At 46.7% G+C, this 12947-nt stretch overlaps 2 protein-coding genes across 9 annotated transcripts in view; one reads left to right on the forward strand and one right to left on the reverse strand.

The window, feature by feature from the left end:
• The window catches only part of BBOF1 (basal body orientation factor 1), a 1057902-nt gene that overhangs the window by 340005 nt on the left and 704950 nt on the right, over positions 1-12947 (forward strand). The gene's annotated exons all lie outside the window — the stretch shown is intronic.
• The window catches only part of SYNDIG1L (synapse differentiation inducing 1 like), a 108891-nt gene continuing 104130 nt past the window's right edge, over positions 8187-12947 (reverse strand). For all 7 annotated transcript variants that reach the window (XM_065593362.1, XM_065593360.1, XM_065593361.1 and 4 more), the window contains one exon: positions 8187-10267. In XM_065593362.1, coding sequence (XP_065449434.1) covers positions 10109-10267 — 159 coding nt within the window. In that variant the 3' untranslated portion in view covers positions 8187-10108. The remainder of the gene's footprint in view (positions 10268-12947) is intronic.

Raw genomic sequence — 12947 nt, forward strand, 5'->3', positions numbered from 1 at the left:
CAGGGGCCTGAATGATTTAAGGGGCTGGGAATGATGAATACCTTGCTTTTAGATAACACTTTCTCCAAGCACTTTACACGCCTGGGGCAGTGTTCGTGTTCCCATTATTGTCCATGACAACCCTGAGAGATGGAGTGGGTAAGACCAACATTGTGAAAAACAGCCACTGATTTTGAGTGCCCAACTTCAGACACCTTGAGACAGGGTTTTCAGAGGTGTTGAGCCCCCACAATCCAACTGAAGCCAACGGGAGCTGCTGGTGCTCAGTGTGTGAAAAATCAGGCCCCAAGCATCTCACGCTGGGCACCCAAAATCAATCACCACTTCTGAACTTTTGATTGTTGGTAACTGACTTGCCCTAGACTGCACAGTAAGTCACTGTCAGTGCTGGGAATAAAACCCAGCTCCTGCCTCCCAGTCCCCTGCATTGATCACTAGACCACGTGGATTCCCCTTGGTACAGAACCTGATAGGTCATCACTCTGAATATGGCCCAGGTCTGTAGTGATTCAAATTCCTAATCACTTGGCCACTGTTCATTGGTTATGGGTAATGGGTGAGAGGATCTCGTGGGCAGATGGCTTCATAGTTGTCATCCACTTGCCCCTATTGTGGCTTTCAGCTGAGAGGCCAAAGGATGAATGGACCTCTGGAGTCTGCACTCCTGCTCCCAGCTCTAGAAGAGGTCTCTGCAGGACAGAGGGGAGGCACATGAGCCAGCATGGTGTGGACAGGGAAGGACACACTGTGGCCCCCCCCCCCCCCCCCCCAATGTCCCTGGTTTGGGGATAGAGATCTTCAGTTTCCAGGAATCCCATTCATTAACATTCATTTGGTAGAAGCCAGCGTATTCTGTCCTGAATATCCTGCACCAGCCCCTCTCCTTGTGCTCCCTGCTGCCTCCTCCCGATGCGCTTCAGAGAACGGGAACGAGAACTGAAATAGATCAAGCGCAGAACCAGCCCCTGCACCCTTTGTAACTACTACAAAGCCCAGCATCCGGAGGCAGCTTCTGCTTCTCTCCATCTCAAATCATTCGCCAAGGGGGAAAGGAGCATGAAGAAAGGAAAAAAGGAAGCATATGCTGACAGACTTGGCTCAGATGTGTCAGTAACTTAGATCTGTATTGGACAAACCAGTGCATTTTCCTTTTATAATGTTCTGTTTCACTGCATCCTAATAGGCAGCAGGGTACAAAGCGTAGCCCGGCTCTGATAAAAGAGCGCTCCATCAGCCAGGCCCGTCTCAGGAGGGAAGCACTTCCTAAGATTAAAACCTGCCAGGATGAGTTTGACTTGAAATTACAAAGTGAGATGAAGGAAAATACAAGTGGGGAGACGGCACATTTTTCACTTTGAGCAAAAAGGACAAACAAAAGAAACTTCAATGCAGCTAGCGACAAGAAGCACCAGATTGATGGGCCCCAGGTTATGGGAGCAAGGAGCCGATGGAAGGTCTGAGCCCCAGGGAGACTTTCAGGCCCAACAAGGAGAATTGTCCTCTTAAATCTATGCACATTTTATAACTGCCCACCTGGCAGATCTGAGCTTCCTGAGGAGAGAACAGGCAGCTGGTCCTATTTCTGCCTAACAGCTGGCAAAAGCCAGGGATCGCTTTTTACTCCCAACCTCATGGATGTAGTGACAGCAGTGTCAGGTAAGGTACATCTGTCTAGGTTAGATACCCACGTCCCTTTCATCATCCTAGCTCTCTTCTTAGGCTTCTTCCCTGCCAGACTGTACAGTGTGTGTGATCCTGGGGGGTTACATCCTTGGGCTGCTAATGTAGATAGCTTATTAATATGAGCTAGCAACCACAAGTGCTTCAGACATGTGAGCTGTCTGATAGATCCCTGCCCCAAAGAACTTCTAGTCTAACTCAATGACTTACCAACAAAGAGGGGAGGGGAAAAGGGATCTAAGATTTTGTAAAAGGCTTCAAAGACTCCTAACTGCCCCTTTTAGTGTTTCTTAATTTTAACCCTCATATTCTCTCGCTTTTTGTTAGTCTTAGTTTATCTCTTGCCTACATTTTTAATGGGCTTTACTTTGTTTGGGTTAAACCTGGCCTGTTTCCATTGGCTTGTTGTTTACAGAGGTGTGAATGGTGTGAGTTCCCCTGCTACTGTTCTCTCTCACGTGTAGATGTCAGAGCTCAACGTCCAGCTTCGTAACCAGAGGACGGTCTCTGTACCCAGGGAGACTAGGTGGTGGAAAACGCCCTCCAGATGGAAGGTTGGGCACTCTTCCACCACGAGTTACTGTCTGCAATATTGCCCCCACAGTCACAGCATGGCGGGGAAATCAGGCCAAGCTGGGGCATAGTTGTGGCAACTCTGGATGAGCCAGCGAATAGCCTGCTGAGCCTGGTCTAGGATCTACACTCAAGTGAACAAAGAGGAAGGTGCAGCAATGGGCTCCCGAATTTACTTAGGGCTTGTCTTTTGGACTATGGAGGTGTGACTAGCGGAGCATACCAAAGTGCTGCGCTGTAACTCCCCTGCGTGGATGCTGTGGGCACGAACTAAAAGGTTCCTAATGCACGGTAACATAGTCCTCGTTGGACAGAATTACAGCCCTGCAATTCCCACCCCCAAAGTCTGAACTGCAGGGCAGTGCAGACAGAGGCTGTGTGTGTTTGACTCTCTGTCCAAACAGATGCGTCCACTCAGTAAAGATGTAGTCTTCAGTTTCCTGGTGGTGCTGATTGTCCATGTATGGTGAAAGGCCAATGGGGCTCTTGTCCAAGAGTGCGTGAGCTGTCTTAGCAAAGGGGTGTCAGGAGATCAGCTGTGGTGTCAAAAGTGGGATTTCTCTCCTGAATATGAGCAGACCTATGAGTTGGCGCAGTGTAGGCAACAGTTGAGAAACTGGGATCCTACATGGAAAAACCCAGCCAGTAAGAGAAAGATGGTATGTGCTTCATGCTGCAGGAAATCCCATTTCTGTGGAGTAACTCACTGACCAGTGTACGCAGCACTAGAACCAGGCTGTTGTCAGGAGCTGCCCTGGGATCAGGGTTACTCCACAGAAGTGGGATTTCCTGCAGCATGAAGCACAGGGAGGACTAGAGTGCATAAGCATCATTGAAGAGAGGGTTTACTTGGTCAAAGTGCTGTAGTAACACTAGGTCCGGGTCAGAGAGGGGTTGTGATGTAGCCAGTGATTTTAATTTATTGTGTGGTTATGATTAACTAACATGTTATGTCACATATAATCATTGTATGTTAAATTGTAGGATTACAGACGTATAAGATTGATTAGTAGTTAGAAGAGATAATTATGTATTAGGTAACTAAGTAAGTAGGGCTGAAACACAAGGTCTGTAGGCTGAGGCCTGCAAGATTTTAGCTTAGCTATTTTAGGCCTGGGAGATAAGCAATGCTGACATAAGTAAGTGACCAAAGAATTATAGGATTACAGGAAAAGATATACCAATGGGTGATATTGCAAAAACTTAACAGTAAAAGTAAATTTTTGCTTACAAGATGCCCAGTAGTCACATTTTTCTAACATATGCCCTAACCACAGAGTGCACTATGTGTATAAATGCTAATGAGGTACAGTCAGAATTACAATATAAAAAGGAGGGGTGGGGGAATTGGCTCACTATGGGAAACTCCAGCAGGAACTATTGCTCTGCTGATGACCAATCCATGAGAGACCCATCAGACCCTAACACCATTGTTAAGGATGTGAGTATAACTATATTTGTAACTTTCACATAGGTCTGTATAGAATTTCTATATGCTTGGGTAATCATAACTTTAATTGTAACTTTAATAAAACTTGTAAAACAGTTTAGACCTTGTACTTGTGAATGTCTGTGTGGTCACTACCCTTGGTCTTTATGTGTTCTTAGAAACTCTAAATCTGAAGCAAGTAGCAGAGGTGACTTCCACTCTGTTAAGTTTGAAACTGTAGCTGCCAGAGCCAAACCCACGGTGGTATAAACCACATTACAAAATTCACTTTAAAAATAAAATAAAAGCCTACAGTGACTAACGGAGGTGGGGGGGGAGGAAGAAAGAGAGAGTTGATTCTCCTCCTAACAGTGTAGGTGGGATGGGAAGAGAAAGACTTGCTGTTCCCCTCTGAACCTGGTCCCAGAGCAGGCCACCACCAGCCCCCTTCTCAGTCCTCATTGGAAGTGGGGCAAAGAGATCCTTATGGCTAGGCAGGGAGCAGAGGTGGAGGGGATGGGCAGTGGGAGGAAGGAGCAGAGGGGATGAAGGCAGGGTTGGCCAGGGACGATCCTTTTCTTTTAGAGCCTCGAGCGGAAATATAATTTTGAAGGATTTTTGTAGTTTGTACAAACTCCTGGAGCTGCTTTTTAACCAGCCTGTTGATTTCTTGGTTTTGTGCATCCCTTCCCTTTGCTCCCAGGCATGCAGCAGACTGTGGAGTCTATAAGAAGTTATTCTGAGGCAGCCGCCATGCTGATTCTATGGATTTCAATTTCCCCAAGTTTCCCTTTAGTCTACTTCTAACTAATATCCTCCTTTCCGTAACAACCCCCCAGGGGATGCTCTTGCACCACCCACCTGTTATGGTATCACCAGAGACCCCGCTTATGAGCAGAAAACACTTTTTAATTTTGTCGGCCCCTTTCCAATCAAGTTCTTCTTCTTATAGCTTAAATTAAAAAGCCAAAGAGCTGAGTTTCAATTGACTATGTTCCGTTACACAGGGTGTCACACATTCCCCAGTGAGCGCTAGTCATTAAAGAACCTGTGCAAGTGAGTTTGAGCCCTCGCAGTTCTGGTGGAGCCCAGCCCGGTCTAATTTCTAGTTCATCGGATGGTAAGCTAAGTTCTGTGTTTGACGCTCATCCCCATGACTGGCAATGCAGGGCGCAGGCTGAGGTGTCCTAGTGCATCACCCCAGGAGGTGCCACCAAGTACAGCTGACGAGCAGAAGGAACTTGGAGCCAGCCAATCTGTAGGGAGCTGAAGGGCTAAGTCAGAGGAAGCTTGGTGAGACTGAGCATGTGAGGAGATGCTCCCTGAACAAGCAGGAGCCTGAAGAGCAATTTCTGAGTGCAGGGAGGTGTGGAGCAGGGGCTCTTGATAGCAGGGCTGACATATCGCTCACAGCTCAGGGGAGTGGAGGGTGTGGAAAACCAGACTATTCCAGTCAGGCCCCACAGGCTGATCCATAGGCTCCTGAGGACAGACATTGAGTAGCATTTTTAAAATTCATAGATTCTAGGGTTGGAAGGGACCTCGAGAGGTCATCGAGATCAGTCCCCTGCCCTCATGGCAGGACCAAATACTGTCTAGACCATCCCTGATAGACATTTATCTAACCTACTCTTAAATATCTCCAGAGATGGTGATTCCACAACCTCCCTAGCAGTTTATCTAGTGTTTAACCACCCTGACAGGAACTTTTTCCTAATGTCCAACCTAAACCTCCCTTGCTGCAGTTTAAGCCCATTGCTTCTTGTTCTATCCTTAGAGGCTAAGATGAACAAGTTTTCTCCCTCCTCCTTATGACACCCTTTTAGATACCTGAAAACTGCTATCATGTCCCCTCTCAGTCTTCTCTTTTCCAAACTAAACAAACCCAATTCTTTCAGCCTTCCTTCATAGGTCATGTTCTCTAGACGTTTAATCATTGTTGTTGCTCTTCTCTGTACCCTCTCCAATTTCTCCACATCTTTCTTGAAATGCGGTGCCCAGAAATGGACACAATACTCCAGTTGAGGCCTAACCAACGCAGAGTAGAGCAGAAGAATGACTTCTCGTGTCTTGCTCACAACACACCTGTTAATGCATCCCAGAATCACGTTTGCTTTTTTTGCAACAGCATCACACTGTTGACTCATAAATGCACCTAAAATGCACCCAAGGGACTCAGGAAGCTGAGAACCAGTGATTTTTTTTTTAGCAAACAGAAATGATTTTTCATTGGGACTCTCATAAAATCCTAGAAGATGCAGGGCTGGAAGGCACCTCAAGGGGCTCAGAAAACATTGGCTACTGTTCTCCACATTCTGCACTGAGGTACTCAGGGCAGACCTACTTGGGCTGAGACCTTCTCCCTTCCACACCTCCTCAGTAGATGGTCACCCCCCAGGAGATATAGAAGAGGGTCCCTAGAGGGCAGAGAACTCCACCTCCCTGGGGAGCCATTGCAGGGTCCAGCCAGCTGCTCCCTGCACCTGGCTTTGCTGCTGCCCGCCCCATGCAGTGTCAGAGTGAGGTGTGTGAGTGGCAGCCCAGCAGGGGAGTGGAGGCATGGTGGTAAGGTAGGCCAGGGTGGCAGAGGGCTCCTATCATGGGGGAGGCTGCAGGACCCTGGCCCAGCGCCCCTCCCAGTGGCCACAGACTGTCCCGCCTTCCCACCACATTACCCTCCCCAGAGATTGGGAATTAGCCAATCCCAGCGGCCAGCCACCTGGAGTATAGCTGGTTTCCTAGTGTAAGTGGGGGGTTGGTCCTATTATTGTGGGGAACTTTCCCGGCTTATGCACTCACCCGGTGAAATTGCTAGTGAACGGATCTAAGTCCTCACTCCAACTCCCTTTATCCAGAGGCCTGCCTGACCTTGAGAGCCCCCCTTCCCTCACTCTCCCCAGCTGCTCACCACACTTGGCTCATGTGTTACTCATGGCACAGCGAGCATCTGCTCCCCAGTGCTGGGCCTGCAGCTCCCCACTGCAGCTCAGCCCTGGCTCACAGTCAGCGTGGCTCCAGCTCCCGACTCTGGGCTGCTCTAGCTGCAGCTCCGCTCTGCCTTCTGGGCTGCTTCTCTGGTCCTCTGGTTCTGGCTACTGCTGCTCTGTCTCCAGCTCAGCTCAGGCGTCTGCGCTCTCCTTAGCTCTGCCCTACTCTGGCTCAGGCAGCTCCAGCTCACAGGGAGGATGGGACCCTGGACTCCTAACTTGGTCATTGGTGTGCCTGCCCCCCCCCCCCCACACACACGTTGAATCTCTCTATTGGCTCCCCATTTTCTACTGCATCAAATTCTACCTTCTTGTCCTCACCCTCTGATCAGCAGACACTTCCCCAGATTTTCATCCAGACGCTGGCCCCTCTGTGCTGCAACCACATCTGATTTGCAATACCATGTAGTCCCTGGGATTCTGGCTCCTCATGTCCTGGATCAGGCCACTGGTCAATCCTGTGCCCAGTATTTCAGCTCCTGCTGTCAGGGATGCATGGCAGTGTGGTCCCTGAGCCTGTCTATTTAGACAGTAAGCTCTTTGGGCCAGGAACTGTCTTGTACTATATGCTGGTACACAATGTAAGGTCCCAATCTCTGGTGAGGCCTCTAGGCACCACTGCAGTACAAGTAATGTAACACATCAGACCCTTAGACTATTGCTTCTATCTAGTGGACAGTAGCTGATGGGACCCTCCCACCCATGCTGCTGTTCACTTGTGCCTTGCTATGGCTGGGAGGGGGAGTCCGTATTACCTCCTTGCGGGCTAGTTGATGGGCTGAGATTTCATTACACTTCTTTTAGTTTGCACAGCTTCAGAAGTGATTATTGGCCATCAAATTCTCTTTTGAAATCCAGCCATGATTTCCGGCATGGTGACCCCATGGGGCACTGACTCCCCCAGGCTAACTAGATGCCCATTTCCCTCTCTTTGTTTCCCATTTACTTTCTTTCACTATGATTCAAGTGACCCCACTCCCTGAGTTATGAATCGGTCAAACTGGTAAGATTTTACCGAATGGTAAAAAAGGAAACGAAAACCTTGGAACTGCTCTAACTTTCATCTCTTTTATTCAAGTACTGCCAGGCCTTGAATCATTTTTGTTGGCTTCTCTGACTGTTTCCAGCCTCTCCAGGGGACCTGTTAGTAACTCCACAGAGGAGTTCACTGTTATTCAAAATCATCATATTTTTTCTCTCTCTTTTGAGCATCTTTACTTTTTAAACATCTACTGTGCACTGGGCAACCTGAACTCCATGAGGATGCCTAAATCTTTCCCCTAAGAAGCTACTATGAATTCAGAGGCTCTAAGTTTAGGTTCTTTTCCTCAAAGTGTATTTCTTTGCAGTGATTTAAGTTAATTGTAATCTCCCATTGTGTTGCCCAGCCACTGGCTGGATTACATCCTCCAGCCTCCCTCACAAGCATCCTGGGGTTTTCCTGATCTAAATAGCTTTGTGCCATTTGTACAGTGTGCCCCCATTCTGTCCACATCCAACTCATCGAGGATACATTCCCGTTTCCCGCTCTTTTATTAACTCTTTCATGTTATAAAACATAATGGGACCTTCAGAGAAGCTTCTGAACAGGTCTCATCTCTTGTGTGTTTCCTTCTTTTATCTTGAAATAGAAATCTCAGATATTAACATGCTGCTTTAGAATTAAATGTACATATGAACAATACACGGATCAAGGAACATGCTGAGTTTCTTACAGAATATGCTATAGTGTGCATGGAAACCCCAGGGAGGAGGGGTGAGTTGGGAGCCTGCCTATGCCCCATCAGGGTAAGGCGTGGGGAGGCAAGGGAAGAAGTGCAGGGCGGACTGGCCAAGGTGAGGAGGGTTTAAGATGTGGCGTCTGAGGCACAGAGTGGAGCTCAGGTTGAAGCAGAAAGTGTCTCTTTACAGTAAGCTCTTTGGGGCAAAGACCCTGCCTCCACATCCGTCTGTGAAGCACCTAGCGTGTTATTGGCACTATACACATAAGCAATAGGCTGTAAGCAGGGCTAAGTGGCATTGGCATTTCCAATGTGGGTCCTGTCCAGCACAGAGCCTTGCACAGACACTTCTTCCCACCCTCCACCTGGGGTTTTGGCTCCATCGCTTGTCATTCAGTCTCCAACCCTGGAACATATATTTTCTCCTTCTGTGGCTTTTGTCCAGTAACAAACAGTATTTTTGGCTGGACGTTGTACACAAAGCTGAGTTAAGAGTTTTTTTTGTTGACCTCCGTATTTGTCTGTGACCAGCATTAATGGGATCAGGCCAGTTCCGGCTGAGGGGGTTGTTATTTACCTGGAAGTAGACGCATTGGGGGCAGAACAGGATATTTTCTTCTGGGTGTTGCCCTAACTGGCAGTACCTGGAGTGTTTCATTGCTCACTGCTAAAGCTAAAGGTGAGGTACCTAGCCTAGGGTTCTATGGCCCTGACATCAGTGACCTCAGGTAAATCATGTCAGCTCTCAGTGCCTCCGTTTCACACACAGCCTTTGTCTGTTTTGGCTCCTGAGACTGTACGTTCTTCGGAGCCTGAGCTCTTACCATGTGTCTTTACAGAACCTAGCACAATAGTTGGGCCACTAGGTGCTACTGTGATGACGATAATACACAAGACTTGTGAGGTTTTTCCCAACCAGCTTCTACACATGAAATGATGACACACAATTACCAACCCAAATGACCTTTCGTTGTTTTGTTTAGAATGGATTTATGAGTCCAGAGCTAGGTCTGAATCACCAAGGGCTGAGCCAGGGATTGGTAAATGAGACTAGGGTAAATAAAGCCTGGTGTCAGAGCTGTTAGCTGAGGTTTTGCAGACTGAGTCCCAGAGCTCTCTCTTTATTTAGGGCTGCACTGTGTCCTCCTAGTTTGTGGCAATTAAAGGGACAGTTGCCAGCCTATAGCACTAAAACTGAAGTGTTTTCCCCACAACAGGAGCCTTGACCACTCTCTCTCTCAATCAGCCTGTGAGCCACTGCCCTCTCTTCCCCATGTGCCTCAAAATCAGACCAGGGCTGATACACTAGGTGGCGGGATTCACAGTGCAGGACTAGAACATGAACATGTTGTTTTGAAAACTATAAGTGGCTGCACCAGGCCCTGCAGATGAACTAAAAATATCTTTTCCACATTCTTCCTTAAGCGAAACATGCTCCTCCCAGCCTCAGAATCCAGGACTTTCAGCCTGTGCTGAGTTCTTTACTAGCAGGACATTGTTAGCCAGTTGTCCAAGGTGTAAAGGAAAATGGAGTCTATTGTTCATGTAAAAGGGAAAGACCCTGTACAGCGCATCCAAGCCTGGATCCCTCCACTCATGGAGCTGCTCAGCGGCCCTTGCAAGCGTTGCGTTGTGTCCTATGCTCCATACAAAAGCGTGAATCCCCCTAGCATTGGCCTTTGGGTGCAGAGTGCTGAGCTTTGGCGTGAAGGTCTCTGCTATACATGGCCACTCTTGGATAGATAAGCAATCAGTGCTACAATCACACCAACATAGACCCCTGTGCCGATGGTGATGGAGAGCGCAGCAAGGAAGAGGGCCCGCCGGGAGGCCGAACTTGCCATGTGGAAGTCCCCCTTGGAGACAGCCTTACTGGTCTGGAAAGAGAAGACAATGGGTAAGTGACTATTAACACCATCTAACCCCTCTGGGGAAGAGGAATGACTGTTCACTTACTCCAGGGAACAGCACTGACTCCCAACCTTTATCCTCCCCTTCCCTTTTGTGCAACTTTACTTTGACACGGCTTTCCTTTAAAAGGTAGGTTTGAGGGGTTAAGAAGTTTGAAATACATGTATGCATCTGATATTCTTAAACTCCACTCTCATGGTACAGGGATAATTGCACCAGGTCTTCCCAGCACAGTACACCTCTACCCCGATATAACGCTGTCCTCGGGAGCCAAAAAAAATCTTACTGCATTATAGGTGAAACCACGTTATATCAAACTTGCAGCCCCGCCCCACCGGAGTGCTGCTTTACCATGTTATATCCGAATTCGTGTTATATCGGGTCGCGTTATATCGGGGTAGAGGTGTATTTCTTGGTGAGTAGCTACAGCTATCCATACATTTGTAGATGGATCAGTCTTTGAACTGGTTGTGTTTGGACTTTTGAATATGTCACTTCGTGCACTTGTGGTCTTGAAATGTAAGTGCAATGGAACTTCATGATGTCATGCCAGAAGGATTGTACATGCAGAGATACTACCTATATTGTACTAATAGTCTTCAGTATGTTGGCTAATCAGGAATATGTAAATTATTTCTGGTTACATTGTATTAAAAAAGGGATAAGGAAGAATACTGAAACAATATAATGTCATTGCATATATTGGTGGGTCACCCTCCTCTGGTGTTCAGTTCTGGCCACATCATTTCAAAAAGGATATGGCAGTTATAGAAAGAGTTTGAAGGGGAGCAATGAAAATGATCAGAGGACTAGAAATACTTTCATGTGGTAGAGGTTAAAAGGGTCTTTCCAGGCCGCTGATCATTTCCATAAAATTAAAATATTCACAATATAGTGAATAGGATAAAGGGTGTAAATGGTGCACTGCCCTTTACACTTTCTCATAATCCCAGAGCACAGGGACATTTACTGAAATTAAAAGGCAACACATTTAAAAGTGATAAAAGGAAATACAGTTTTTCACACAATGCATAAATAACCTGTGGAACTCACTGCCACATGATATTAGGACATAGTGGAGTCAACATGTATATGAACAACAAGAATAGTGCAGATACATTAGCTAGGATAAACCAATCATTGACTGATAAGAGTGAAGAAGAATATTCCCCCAGAGGCAGATTATTCCACAATTGATTGTTATGGGAATTTACATCTTAGCATCTGGTTCTGGGGACAAGCAGGGAAAAGGCAGCAGACAGCCTGGACCATGGATCTGTCAGTACCTGTATTCCTAGTCATTTTTTAATTGCTGTTACCTTTTCCTGTTTCTCCTAGTGCACCTCATCTTTAAGATGAAGTGCCCTGTACTGAATGCAGTATTCAAGGTGAGGACGCACACCACTCTATGCTATGGCATTGTTACATTCCTCTCTATTCCCCTTTCAATATCCAGGCATCTCATTTGCTCTCTGGGCCACCACTGCACACTGCACAGATTCAGGGTTGCACACAGTGACACACAGCACTGCTTCCTGAGCGGCTAATTCAGTGCCAAGCAAGATTGAAGTGCTCCTTGCAGTGGGCATCAGCTTGCACTTGTCTGTACCAACTCATCTGCCATCATGTTACCCAGTTTTCTGGCTGTGTTACATTCTTCAAGAGTTCTTCTCAGCCCTCCTCACCTAAATGATTTTGTGTCATCAGCAAATGTTGATGCCTCTTTATTCAACCCCAACATTTAAACCATTAATAAAATATCTAACATAACTAGTCTGAGAACTGTTCCCTAGGGGAACCCATTATTAATCTCCTCCTTGGTTGAGGATTGACAATTATTTAGCCTTGTCCTTTAACTTTTTACCTTCTAACCAGTGTATAATAACCTATAACAGAACTGTACCCACCTTGCCCAGGGTTACCACCTTTCCTTTGTAGCCTATTGTTTGGGACTTTATCAAAAGCCTTTGAAGGTCTAAATAGACCCATCTGTCATCTTGTATCCACTACTTGTTCATTCTTAATTAAAACCTACACACTGATTCCCCACTGCATTGTTCTAGTTTTACACTGGCATAACGTCATTGATTTCAATGGAAACCCACTGGGCATAAAACTGGAGTGATACAGTGGTGGAGAGAGATGTTAGACTGCAAGCTCTTCAGGATGGGGGCTTTTAACTTCCTTTAAACACTATGCGTGTTCTCAGTTGTTAAACAAACACAGAGACAGTCCCTGTCCTGAAGAACTAACAAACAATCCGAGTAATAACCAAGCACCATGTACAGCAATTACATTAGATAAACAAACAACAAGGGCTCCTCTTCAAAGAACTCCAGCAGATTAAAGACCTCATTTTGTCTCACAGATGCTGTGCTAGGTTGTTCCTTTCATATTATTCTCAGCTAGGTGCATTATAACTTATCTTTTATTATTATTTCTACTGTCTCCATTCTTAAGACTGTGAGAAAAACTTTGATCTTGGTATCATCCAGTATAAATCTGGCCCAACTCCATCGACTCCGAGTGAATTATTCTGGATCTACATCTGTGTGACTGAGAACAGAATCTGGTTCATGCCCTGACTAGAGCAGCAGCCAGTATGAGCTAACACAGGCCAAGGCCCAGATTCTCTCCTTATTTGTG

The sequence above is a fragment of the Chrysemys picta genome, chromosome 4 (assembly GCF_011386835.1).
Source record: "Chrysemys picta bellii isolate R12L10 chromosome 4, ASM1138683v2, whole genome shotgun sequence".
Classification (NCBI taxonomy): Eukaryota; Metazoa; Chordata; order Testudines; family Emydidae; genus Chrysemys; species Chrysemys picta.